The 13,440-nt window shown below is 35.7% G+C and overlaps 1 protein-coding gene across 1 annotated transcript in view; it reads right to left on the bottom strand.

Moving 5' to 3' along the window:
- The window catches only part of usp43a (ubiquitin specific peptidase 43a), an 81,035-nt gene extending 68,681 nt beyond the window's left edge, over positions 1-12,354 (bottom strand). Inside the window, exon 1 of the mRNA XM_073852530.1 lies at positions 11,594-12,354. Within this exon, the coding sequence (XP_073708631.1) occupies positions 11,594-12,184 (591 nt within the window). The 5' untranslated portion in view covers positions 12,185-12,354. The remainder of the gene's footprint in view (positions 1-11,593) is intronic.
- Positions 12,355-13,440: the final 1,086 nt, after the last annotated feature.

The following is a 13,440-nucleotide window of genomic DNA, read 5'->3' as shown; positions in this document are numbered from 1 at the left end:
ATCACTTTTTTTCCAGCTTATGAATGATAAAAACACAGACAGCCAATGAAAATCCATTTCAAGTGGCAGACGACATGACAGCATAATAATAAAAAGAACATCATCATGCATTGACGTTGAAGCAAATATGGTTAATGGTATAGTTATCTTATATGTGGTCAGCCAAGATGCAGTACTGTTTAAACCTGATCTTAATATGCATTTTAAACTCACTTGTGTTCGAATTTTATCTAGACCCCGTCCCTCTTAATTCAACTCTTTATCACTTTCATGGGTGCACAAAGTGTAGCACATAAATACGATTGAATGAAGCCATTACACTGCTTACTAGTGAGCAGGAAATAAAATGAACAGAAAGGATACAATTGGGAAATTGTACAGCGAATTTGGTCATAATCCGTGTTTTGGCACATATTGAAGTTAGAATCGATTTTTTTTTTTTTGGTTTACAGTTTTTTTTTAACACGTCCCAGAACGCTCACGTGTTCGGTGGGCGTCAAATAGGTCTTTTGTTGCTGTTTAACCACATTCAACCACATTAGCATCTACACTACAAAAGCATTCCAGACTGAATGTGTTTCAGTACAGGAAGTGGTCAGAATTGGACAAGCTCAAAACCTTTTATACTGTGTTTACCTGTATTTAGCATTATCCACTTGTGATTGTAGACACATCTTAATACCGAGTGTAAACAGAGCCTTCTAGACATAATTTTAGTTGTGTACGGCCCTTGACTGTTCTATGAATAATATATATCACCAATGTTCTGAAAACAAACAAGCTGAGGTGTTATTTAATTTGCAGTTTGGTTGCAGGTGCTGTTAGTGTACTAAAAAGTGACATTTTAAGCTGCAAAGTTGTCTAAGACAAACACCTTTTTTTTACCTGACTCCATAATTTGAGTAAAGAGTTTTTCACTTTCTTCTAAGCAAACTTGTGAAAGCCTTCAAAAGCCACAAATTTGAACTTGATTTGAAGTCTATGAATTGAGGCCTAAAAACTAACATTTACCAAACGTCCTGTGTGACTTTTGAACAAAGACGGACATCAAGAACAGGTTAAATGAATGAAAAGGAATCTGAGCACATTAGCACAATGTCATAATCAGATCATAATAATCTCCTTATCTGCTTATCATATTTGGATTGATCTGGGATAGAAGCAGATTTTGCGAATCACAAAGCTTCCAGAAATATATGGGTTACTCAGTAATATGAATTCTGCACTGCTACTCTAATGGCACCTCATTTTGTGGATCTCATGTCTTAAGAAGAACTAAAATCCTCAAATATTGCATTTTCCACTGCTCAAAGGAAATATATTTAACTAGAAGCTAAAGTTCGGAAACAAACTTTAAATGTTGGCTTGGAGAGCCAACCTGGGCAGCCTTGGGGCAAAAGAGGCAGAGCACTTGTGTGTCCGGCCTTCTTGAGCTGCCCGCTGCGAAAATGCGCCCTTGATATTTCACATTCTAATAAAAAAGCAGACTAGGTATGACAACAGGTTCAACAGAGTTGGCTAGCTGGATGTGAAATAATTATTTGTATGTTTTTATATGCTTGTAATTGTTTTCCCTGTTTGCTATTTTCAAAGTTCTCTCACCTAAATGAAACACTGTAAATAGGTCTTTGAATTGAGATCTTGAAGGATTAGTTATCCTGTGGCCCCCTCTTTTGGACAACATTAGCAATATGAACCACATGAACATTGCACTGTTTTCATTATTATTGATCCTCGTTAGAGCAATAAATAAATGCAGACATACATACATACATACATACATAAAAGAAGCCAAGACAAATTAACGATTTTCTGTTTTTTTTTATGGAGTAACATTGAAGACAGAAAGCAGAATGCGGTCGCTTTAATGTTGAAATCCAATATAATGATCCACATTTATTTCTCAACAGTTTATGTTCACTTGAGACATAAACGACTGTTTTCGATTATATTCGTTAAGCTATGATGCATTTTGAAATGATCTTGTCTGTGTTCGTCCGAGAGAAGTGTTTCTTATTGGCAGAAGCGAGGGTTAATGTAGTTCGGAGCGCGTGCGTTTGCCACTTGCTGTGTAGTTGAGCAGAAAAGCACAAATAAGCAAGCATTTGACCTTTTTAATACATTACTCTACTATTATTGTGTTGAATTGCTGGAGTGTTTGTATTTAAATACCTTTAAAAGACGTGCAAATGATGTCTTTGTTGACACAGACGGAGAACAGAGCCGCGTCGCCCATGTTAGTATGAAACAGCTCATATGCATGAGCCGTAAAGCTCACGTCTATATAACACACTTGCTGAAGACAGCGCTTTAAATTTGAAATTAAACAGCTCACAAACACCTGCATTAAGCTCTTGATTTTTTAATGGGTGGATTGAATTAAATCGCTGTATTTAAATTTTAAAGGTGGTCAAATTCGTGAAAATTATGTCGTTTGTGACCACATATACAGAGAATGTACGCGTTGAAGGAAAAGTGTACGCGTTTAAGGAAAGCTTTCGGTTTTAAATAAAACAGCTCACAAACAGCTGAATTCAGCTCTTGATGTGTTCTGATGGGTGGATTGGATTAAATCGCTGGAATATTTTAATTTTAAAGGCGGTATTTATTTTCTTTTTCCACCGATTTCAGAGTGACAGTAAGTAAGAGGTTTGTGTCCCTCCCCTCCAGTGGAGTGGAATTGCTCCTTTAGAGGGCGCATTTTTTCTCAACCCATGTAAATCTATGGGAAATTTTTCATATTCAAAAATTAATAATAAATAAACTGTAAGTCTGATCAGTCTAAAAAGATATAGCAACTAACTTCACATCAGGGCCCAGGTATCTGCCAAGTTTGGGGCTTGTGGCATTAAAGGCCTAGGAGGAGATGCGTTTAGAAAATTTAGTCTCAGAAAAAAGTAGCTCTCCAAGCCAACATAATAATGAATCTGAATAAATTTGCCATTTCATAAGGTTTCAGTTTTACATTAACCGAAATGTTTATTTACAAAATGAACAACAATTATGGTGCTTGCTTAACTGTATCAAAGGAATAGTGCAACCAAAATGAAAATTCATTCTTCATTTATTCACCCTCATCTCAAGCTTTAAAGATGGTTGCTCTTTGTGTAATGCAATTATAATAAATGAAAAACTGCTGCAAAATCACCATAAAAGTGGTTTATGCAACTTGTACAGTATATTCTAAGTCCTCTAAAGCCATACAAAACTTTATGTGAGCAACTGACTGTAATTGAGAAAAGTACAGTAGTGATGTCCAATTTGTGAACAGCTCATTCTTACACTATGAATCATTTGAGTGAAGTTAGAACTGGTCTGTATGATTCATTTTCAAATCTCTCTAGTCTGGTTCTCAAATTCCACTCATTGACTTAAAGAGATTAACATTAAAACATTAACACTTTGTCATTATTTACCCACCCTTATTTTGTTCCAAACCTGTATGAATTTATTTCTCCTGCAGTATTCCACACAATTTTGACGAATGGTGTTTTGGTTAGCATTGACTACTATTGTATGGTGATCAAAAACAGATAAAATTTTCTCAAAATATCCACATAAGAAAATCAGTTTAGAATGACATGTGGGTGAGTAAATGATTACATATTTGTGGCTGTACTGTTCCTTTAAGGGCATTCTCACTGTTCCTACAGAGGTACTCTTTATCAATTCAAATTATGTCTGCATGAGTAAAACAAGTCCAAAGTTCCATAGATGTCCTTATACATCACCTTTATGACATTTACACCAATTAATGCTTGTTTAACCAGGACTGTAAGCTGTAAACTGATACTTCTACTGAACTAAAATGTGAATAACAACAGTTAACTTCAGGGTGTATTTTATTTTGCATGCATATACAGGCACTGTAGATCAACAGGTGCATGAGACATATCCTGGGGATAAACTCTGGGATTCAACTCTAACCCATCTCTTAGCAGATTTAAATTTAACTGACTAGGTTTGAGTTTCTTTCTCTTTTCTTTCTTTCTCACAATCAGCCCTTTCATACTGCAGCAGACTGTTTGAATTCCACATATGGCGTGAAACATAATAACACAGAGACTTTTAAACCCTGTAAATTGTAAAACATTTCATTTTTGCTCTTTCAACCTTCTCTAAGTATATCAAGGTCCACTAGTCAAACAGCAGCCAATATAATTAGTGCGAGAATTAGTTTAGACATAAATGACTGGTCTCCATTCACTTCCTTCCGAGGACAAACCTCTCCCTTCTCTTACACAAGAATGACAAACAAGTCTAGCAGGTTAACACGACCTGTCTTGGTTCCATTGCCAATTCACTAAGCAACATGATGAATGACGGCATTACATAACCTCAGCTTCAGCACTGCTAGCAGAGTTTCTCTCCTATTCTTAAGCTTACCAGACAGGAATGTGCCTGCACTACATTCTTCTTTTCATTTTAGAATCGACTAGTTTTCCATTTAGATCAGAGGTGTCAAAGACATTGCCAGTGGGCTGAATACGGCTCACTGAGGAATCCATATTTACCTTGTGGGATGATTTGAGGGTAAAAATGAAAAGTAAAAACATGGTGAAAAGAAAACTAAAATATATGTCCATATTGTTAGTATGGAATACCCTTACCTAAAAGAAGTATACTTCAAGTTAATTTTATTAAGTATACTTAAGTAAAAGTATATTTATACTTTATGTAGTAAGTATGCAAATATCAGTGTACTAGTAGTATACTTTTAAGTGTACTATTTCAAGACTCCTTGGGACTGAACTGGCCCACTTTCTAGTATATAAAAGTATACTTTTAAGTATAACAGTAGTAAACTTTGAGTACACACAACTAGTTTACATCTAGGTTTTCAATTTGTACTGCAAGTATACTAAAAGCAAACTTATAGGTATACTGATAGTTTATTAATTAAATACTTTTTTATGAATTTTTAGTACACTTCGAAAAATAGTCTCAGTAAACTACTGGTTTAGCAGTTTTATACTGCAAGTATACTCGTAATTTTCTTTAATTGAACTTTACTTTGTTATATGAATATCTGAACATACAAAACATCAAAAGAAAGAACAAGGTATCTGCTTGTAAACAAAAAGATTTTATTCTAGCTTCATACATTCTTTTTTTTATAAACACTTGAATGTGGGTAAGTTTCATATATATATATATATATATATATATATATATATATATAAATAAATAAATAAATAATCAACATTTTGAACAAAAAGCTAAAAAAAAAAAAGACTATTCATGATTATCACAACGTAAATGGAGTTGATCAACACCCCAAAGCTTGACATCCATTATTACCTCTTCATGGGTCGACATTTTATTCCATAACGTTACACAGTTTTACATATCTATGGTTTTGATGTTGTTTTGCTGTTTTATGTCTGATGATTGTGTTAGATTACATGTGGAAGCATCTGTTGTTTCGGTTTCTTCTTCACTTGTGTTTTCACAATTCTGTACAGAAGATGTGTAATAGCTCCCCAAGTGTATTCTCAGACCACAAAAGCTCTGAGCTCAAATAGCTAGCTCAAATATATTTAGACTTTTTCTAAGTATAAGTATACTTAAATGTAATTTTACGTATATTTCTGAGAAGTATAAGGAGACTGAAAGTATACTTTGCTATTTTTTTAGTTTAATAAAGTATACTAATAGCACACTTGAATAAACGTATGTTCCGTAAGGGTATTCAACCTATGAAATTTTAATTATAGTACCTCAGGGCATTTTGTCTTAATTTTTCATTTTAAAGTGCTTTTTTTTTTACTTTACAACTTGCTGCTAACAGCAATAAGGTGGAAAGATTATATACAAACTTTATATATATAAGTTATGTAAAAAGCTGTAGAATTTGAGGGTGATCAATACTACTCAGGCATTTTTTTAAATAAATTGTACAATTTTGTTACATGTGATATTTACAAATTTGTTATATTCATTCTACAGAATTGGTTTAAAGTTGGAAATTATACTTTTAACAATATTTAAGTGTGATTTTGAATCTTTTTTTTTTTTTCATCATACTGATTTCAAACTTAAGGATTCATTAGTTTGAATATACATTGAACCAAACACTGTCATTACATCTTAGTTGAAAAATCAGTATAAATTTTTTTAACAAAACATATCATGCTTCAGTCATGACAGCTCATATTCAATAGTAACAGTAATGTTTTGGTAGCGACCACATCCCATTATAGAATTTTAACCCACATACTAAAACACTACTGAAATACTAAAATTGCGTTAATTTCCCCCAAATAAGGATTATGTGTTCCCTTTTGTCACTACCGAAACAATGATGACATGTTACGGTCGTAACAATTTTATGAAATACCACCCAAAAAAAAGTACAAAAAGTCAATGTTATGGAATAACTCCCAAAAATGTGTTCAATTATTAAAAAAAAGGTGTTTGGTAGTGACATTTTTTAAAGTTACACTTTTCATACTTTTGAACATATTTACCTCAAAATTATGAGGTCTATCTACTCACCATGTATAGTTTAATTTAATTTAATTTATTTATATAGCACAATAAAACAACGGTCGTTGACCATTATGCTTTGCAACAGCAATAAAAAATAATAATATAAAACAATCAAAGACAATAGAACAAAAAACAGATAAATAAAACAAAAAAACAGATAACAAATAAATAGAATGAGATAGCACAAGAAGTAGTATATACAGAGGAAAGAAATGCAACAAAGACAAGCTCAAGACAACTCACATGTTATAAGCTTTTTCTAAAAGGTGGGTTTTAAGTTTTGTTTTAAAAAGAGATTCTGTAGTAATCATCCTGATAGATAAGGGGAGACTATTCCACAGTTTGTGGCCAACTATGGCAAAAGCCCGGTCTCCCTTTCGTTTTAGCCTAGATCTGGGAACCTTTAACAGTTTCTGATTTGATGATCTTAAACATCTTGCAGCTTTGTTAACAGCCACAAGTTCAGATAAGTAAAAAGGTGCCAGATCATTTAAAGCCTTAAAAACAAAAAGTGAAATCTTCTAGCTATGAGAGAGAGTGAAATATTTCCTGATCATAAATGTAGGGGTGCAGTTAAAATCAGTCTCAGCCAAAACATACACCATTTCAGTAGTAACATGAAAATGTGGGACACATAATTAACAAAGAAAATATAAAATAAATCATTTTTTTTTTAACTTCACTTTTTTTTAAAAATCACAAATATATATTTTTAAAAACAACAATGGAATGAAATGCAAAAATTATTTCAATATCATTTTCATAAGTTAGTTTCACAGTGGTTAGTTTTCAGGATAGCCGCCTCCCAATTGCAAGTATCCACTAAATGATGATTTTATATACATTACATTACATTTACATTTGGACATTTAGCAGACGCTTTTATCCAAAGCGACTTACAAAAGAGGACAATGGAAGCAATCATCTCATTCAACCTAATGCAGTACACGAAAAAAAAAGAAAAGCAAGCTAGTGTTATAGGCCTAAAAATAGATAGATAGAATACAACAAGAACAGAGAAGCTAGTGTAAGTTAGTTATTCATACTACATACCCTGTCAAATTCTGACTTAAAGTTACTTTTATTAAACCAGCAAGTTTTGACCAGAAATGACACAGGCTTCTCCCAAAAGATAATAAGATGATGTACAAGAGGCATCATTGTGGAAAAAAATATTTCTCAGCTTTTATTTACATTTGAACAAAAAGTGGCATGTCCAAAATTATTCATACCCTTTGCAAACTGTCACAGTCTATGGGAAAATCCAAAGTTCTATACCATTCCAAATAGTCCAAGCTGTTCTAAAGCATCCTAATTACCTTGATTCATTGGGAACAGCTGTTTTAATCAACTCAACAGGTGAAAAACAGAAGCTCTCTGCTTTTGGTTTGTGGACAGTAATGGCTAAGACAAAGGAGCTCACCGAGGACCTGCGGCTGCACATTGTGGCTGCTCACAAGTCAGGAAAGGGCTATAAGACCATATCTAAATGTTTTGAAGTTCCAGTGGCTACAGTGCAAAGTATTATTAAAAAATACAAGACGTTTCGCACTGTGAAAAATCTCAGAGGATGTGGTGGGAAGCCAAAAGTGACGCCTGTGCAGGCCAGGAGGATAGTGAGAGAGGTAAAAAAGAATCCAAGGATCACCACCAAGGCCATCCTGCTGAATCTGGGCTCTGCTGGTGTCAACATCTCAAGGCAGACAGTCCAACGGACACTGCACACCGCTGGGTTCCACGGACACAGACCAAGGAAGACACCACTTCTGCAGATAAGGCACACAAAAGCCCGCTTGGCCTTTGCAAATGCTCATCTGGACAAAGAAGAAGACTTCTGGTCTGCTGTTTTATGGTCAGATGAAACAAAAATTGAATTGTTTGGCCACAATGATGTAGCCTTCATTTGGCGTAAAAAAGGAGAAGACTCCAACCCTAAGAACACCATCCCCACTGTCAAACATGGTGGTGGGAACCTAATGTTTTGGGGGTGTTTTTTTAGCCGGTGGACCAGGGAACCTAATCACAGTAAACGGCACCATGAAAAAGGAGCAATACATCAAAATTCTCAACAACAACATCAGGCAGTCTGCAGAGAAACTTGGCCTTGGGCACCAGTGGACATTTCAGCACGACAACGACCCAAAACACACACAAAAAAAAGGTGAAGAAATGGTTAGCAGACAAAAACATTAACGTTTTGAAGTGGCCCAGCCAGAGTCCTGACTTAAATCCAATTGATAATCTGTGGAGGGAGCTAAAGATCAGGGTGATGGCAAGAAGACCCTCCAACCTGAAAGAGTTGGAGCTCATCGCTAAAGATGAATGGGCAAAAATACCAGTGGAGACATGCAAAAAGCTGGTCAGCAATTATAGGAAGCGTTTGATTGCTGTAATAGCCAATAAAGGCTTTTCTTGATTAATGAGAAGGGAATGAATAATTTTGGACATGACACTTTGTCATGTAAGTAAAAGCTGAGACATATTTTTTCCGCAATGATGCCTATTGTACATCGTCTTATTATCTTTTGGGAGAAGCCTGTGTCATTTCTGGTAAAAAATAAATAAAAAAAACTTGCTGGTTGAATAAAAGTAACTTTAAGTCAGAATTTGCCAGGGGTATGAATAATTTCAGGCTTGACTGTAGAAAACAAGCAGTGATGCAAGCAGTAAATGTGTTTTTTAGTTGTGGGACAGCAGTTTGCTTGTGGAAAGGCCCATATAGACCCTGTATATCCTAAAAGCCTAATTAGAACAAAATTAGTAAACAAGTTTCCAGTCGTTTTACCACAGTATTGGTTCATGTAACAGTATAATTCTGAGCAGTATAAAACTCATTCATTTAATTTGCATGCAACCAGATCTCAAGGGATAAATGTCTCAATGTTTTCTCATTAATTCGTACAAAAATCTAACATTTTTAGAACAAAATAAGCATTTAGGTCCAGTTCTAAACTGTCAGTGGGGCGAAAGCAGCAGATCGTACAAAAACATATGAATGAGAAGTACAAATTCATACTAATTAGCCATCCATTCGCCAAAATGCAGAATAGTTAAAAATTGCCATGAGAGTGTGTTGAGAATGACACCCCTGATTTAGAGGCAGACAGGAAGGAAGGAAAATCAGAGAGCAGGAAAACACAAAGAGACAGATAAAAGTCATCAAGTCTGTCTTGTTTCTCCATATGGAGGCCAGTCATTAATTTCCGCTGATCTCCAGACGCTGTATTATTCACTTTCCCCTGACCATCAGCGATGCCCTTGCTCTTCACCCTCATCATTTATCTCCTCACCTCAGAGACTAAATATCCACTGTGGCCTCTACCACACACTTTCATGTCTTTACTGTATTCAATACCAAAGCCTGTAAACAAGACAAGCACAAAACTAAATTTGATTTACTAACAGCACTATTCATATTATGTTATATCATACTGCAATCTGTTCCTATTGAAGTCCCATCTATTATGATAGAAGAACTAAAATTATATTGGTTATAATATACATTCAAATCGAAAAAGGTGTTGTTGAGAAGTTAAGAGGAATGCATGGAAATGGGACAGGTATCAGAAACATGCATCTCGGGATGCTGTCTGAGCAGAGCACAAGCTGTGCTCAAGGTGGTGTGTGTATCAGTATTGCACCTTGCTGGGTAACCAAGATGACGCAAACACACACACACACACACACACACACACACACACACACATGTTTGTAAAGCTATCTTTGTGGGGACTAGCCATAGACTTATATATTATTTTTATACTAATCTAACAATATTTTCTATCTACTAAACCTTAACCCAACCCTCACAAAAATATTTTTTTTTAGATAAACAGCATTTAGTTTTTATTTCCTCATCAAATGTCAAAAACATCAGGATTTACTATCCTTGTGGGAACATTCAGTCTCCACAAAGGATTTGCCATTACAAAAACACTGAAGAAATTCTTACATCCACTATATTTAACCTCTTAAATGAATATAAATCATAGAAGAGAAGGTGTTGCTGGCATGACTGGCATGGAAATTTTTGTGCACAAAAACATATTAAATGTACTGTAATCATACATCAAAAAAATGTTTTGCAATAACTGCTTCAGAAGTACTTATACAATTCTAGGAGAGGTTGGATTTTTAAAAAGTACACTTTTATACCCTTGATGCTGTAAGCTAATGAGGTCTATTGACAGCACAAAAACTGTCCACAGTATAAAAGGCGAACACGGTAGATCTGAATGAATGGGAACACCAGGGGCAAAGTCTGTTAAGAATGTGGACTAATGTGCAGCTTTCTCTTTTCCTCTCTCTCTCTCTCTTTCTCTCTCTCTCTCTCTCTCTCTCTCTCTCTCTCTCTCTCTCTCTCTGGACAAGCATTGAGTTACAACAAGCCTGTAGATACTGTGCCTTCAAGGCATACACACACACACACAACTAAATAGCTGTGAGCAAGCTATGATTGTTATTAGTGGATGACAGAATCCTTATGCGGTTTATCTGACTGTTTTTAAATGCATAATGTTTAAAAGAGTGGTATTGTCAGTTAGTATGCAACATGAAAGTTTATTTGTATTCTTGCGAAAACAATAAAAACAATGACTGTTTTTCTAACAAAACTTCTTTTGACAATTACAAACATTCTGCATTGTTGCAAAACAAGTTGGTCGAATTGTTGACAGGTGATTCACCTGTCGCCTCCTACTCTAAGCCCCTCCCACTTTCACCAAATACACAGGAGTGTAGACTTTTGAATTAGTGATGAGGAAGTCTAGCCATTTCCGTGAGCCCACATCAATGCGAAAGAAACGCTAGTAGATTCAACAATTCAGTCAAATTAATAAATTAATCGTTCAGATCATTTTGATAAACGGACCGAGTCAAAATAGCGATGTAGCTTATTTGACTCGGATCTTTTCTGAATCTTTTATCCTGTTCTCTAAATCTGAATCAAGCGTCTGATTCTACCTGTTGATCTTAGTATCAGTTTAAGCCAAATAAAACTATTCCACTCTACACTGAAAAAACAAACGATGTTTTAGGGAAGTTATCGACACTGATTGCTTGAAGCGTTCGTGACTCCTTCTGTAAGCTGATCGAAACTCACCTTAAATTCCACTGACAGCTGAGGCGTGTAATCGAGCGTCCACAGCGCCCTCACTAGCGATGCCAGCTTCTCCGTCACCTCCCCCCTGACCTCCTCACTCTTCAACATCCCGTTGATCCTCCGCTCACTTAATTCACATTTATACTGCTCCAGACCCAAATACTCTGCTAGAAGTTCCGTGTTACTCAAGCACTGCACCACGGCGTTCATGAAACAGGTGTTTCCGTGGTTCTTCAGACCCTGAACTCCCGGAGTTTTCTCGCCGTAGCAGCAGGACAGTCTGTCTTTGACAGATCCATAGGAAGATGAAGGCGCAGCGGTCTTCCTCACCGAGCTCTCTCTGTAATTCCCAGAGTTGTGGGCGCTCAGAGTGTCTCCAAACCCACCATCATCCTCCTCCGCCGCGTCGGGCTGGTCCGCGTCCCCCAAGTGTGCCAAAGTGCCCAAAGTTTTGACAATCCTGCTCATGAAATTTCCAAGAGATTTTAGCGATCTCCTTCTGAACAGCTTCTGGGACTTGTGCGTCTTATTCTTGCGCTTGGTTGATTTGGCTTTGATTGTTTGTTTCCTGGTATCCCTCGGCGTATCCATGTTTAGTCTGTTGTTTTAGTCAGAAAGAGAAACAAGTGCACTATGGTGTGAAGACACGGCGCTCCCACCTGTGCTTCACGAAAATCTACATCACTAAATCATCACGACGACGAAAAACAGACTGGAAAGGCACCGGTTTCAGCGCCGAGACTCACGATGACTAACGCGTCCCCGACATTCCCAATCGCTGATCTCAGCTGCGCTACTTTCGCTTTATCCATGACGCTCTTATACGCACCTGGAATTACACTAGGCTTAACTCCATGCTTCAGACACAAGTCTTGTTCTTTACACCACACCTACATTCGTACTTGTGTGTGGATGACCATTACTGGCTGTTTTTCGCCCGCTCTCTCTTTCTCTGGCTTCTGGTTGGAGTATATGCGTCTGAATGGTAGATACACGGCTTTCTACCCTCCCACTATGAATCTTATTAGCCTGGTTTACTTTGAACATGTATTGAGAGAAGTGAATGTGGAAATGAATAGCCCACAAACGGAAGTTTGTTTACACCTGTATTTACCTGCTTCATCGCTGCTCACTGATATTTTCCCTCCAAACAGACACTGCATATTTTATGTAATTTGGTAGTTGACAAATAGGCAGTAAAAGGCCGTTTTTTAAAAACAAATGCATATATTTATGTGTGAAATCTGATATTTGAGAAAATATAAGGGGTATATTTTAACTTTGTCAATTCTTTCGTTTTTTTTTATTGTACCAAATTTGTCCTATAATTTGTTGTGACATAGCAAAAATTAAGAAAAAAAATATTAATAATATACAAATAGCATGAGAAAGATTGATCTTCATTGTTAGACACTTATAGTGTTATTTATTTAATTAACAATAAATTATAATGAAATTATAATTAACATAATTTTTCCCCATGACTTGGACAATTTCAAGACAAACTTTGCTGTCATCCGTTCAAACTGTGTGAAACCATACCATTTTGAGAAGAGTGATATTTATATCTCCCCTATTGCAATACTCAACTCTTTATTTTTAGATATTTTGAGATAAAAATAAATCTGTGGTTCTTTTATGTGTCACATCATAAGACATTATACTTCACACTAAAGGACATAAATGGTAGTTATTAAAGTATTTCTCTTTAATTCTGAACATGTCAAAGGAGAAAGAAAATTTAATTCTGATAAAAACAATATCAACATTCATCAACAAAATTCAGTCTCTTAGTCGATCAGTATGTTACTGAAAGTATGCTCTTCTATTTAATTTCTGCATTGTTC

This window comes from Garra rufa, chromosome 12, assembly GCF_049309525.1.
Source record: "Garra rufa chromosome 12, GarRuf1.0, whole genome shotgun sequence".
NCBI classification, from domain to species: Eukaryota; Metazoa; Chordata; class Actinopteri; order Cypriniformes; family Cyprinidae; genus Garra; species Garra rufa.
The sequence above is the reverse complement of the archived record's forward strand: the minus strand, read 5'-3'. Positions and strand labels throughout refer to the sequence as shown.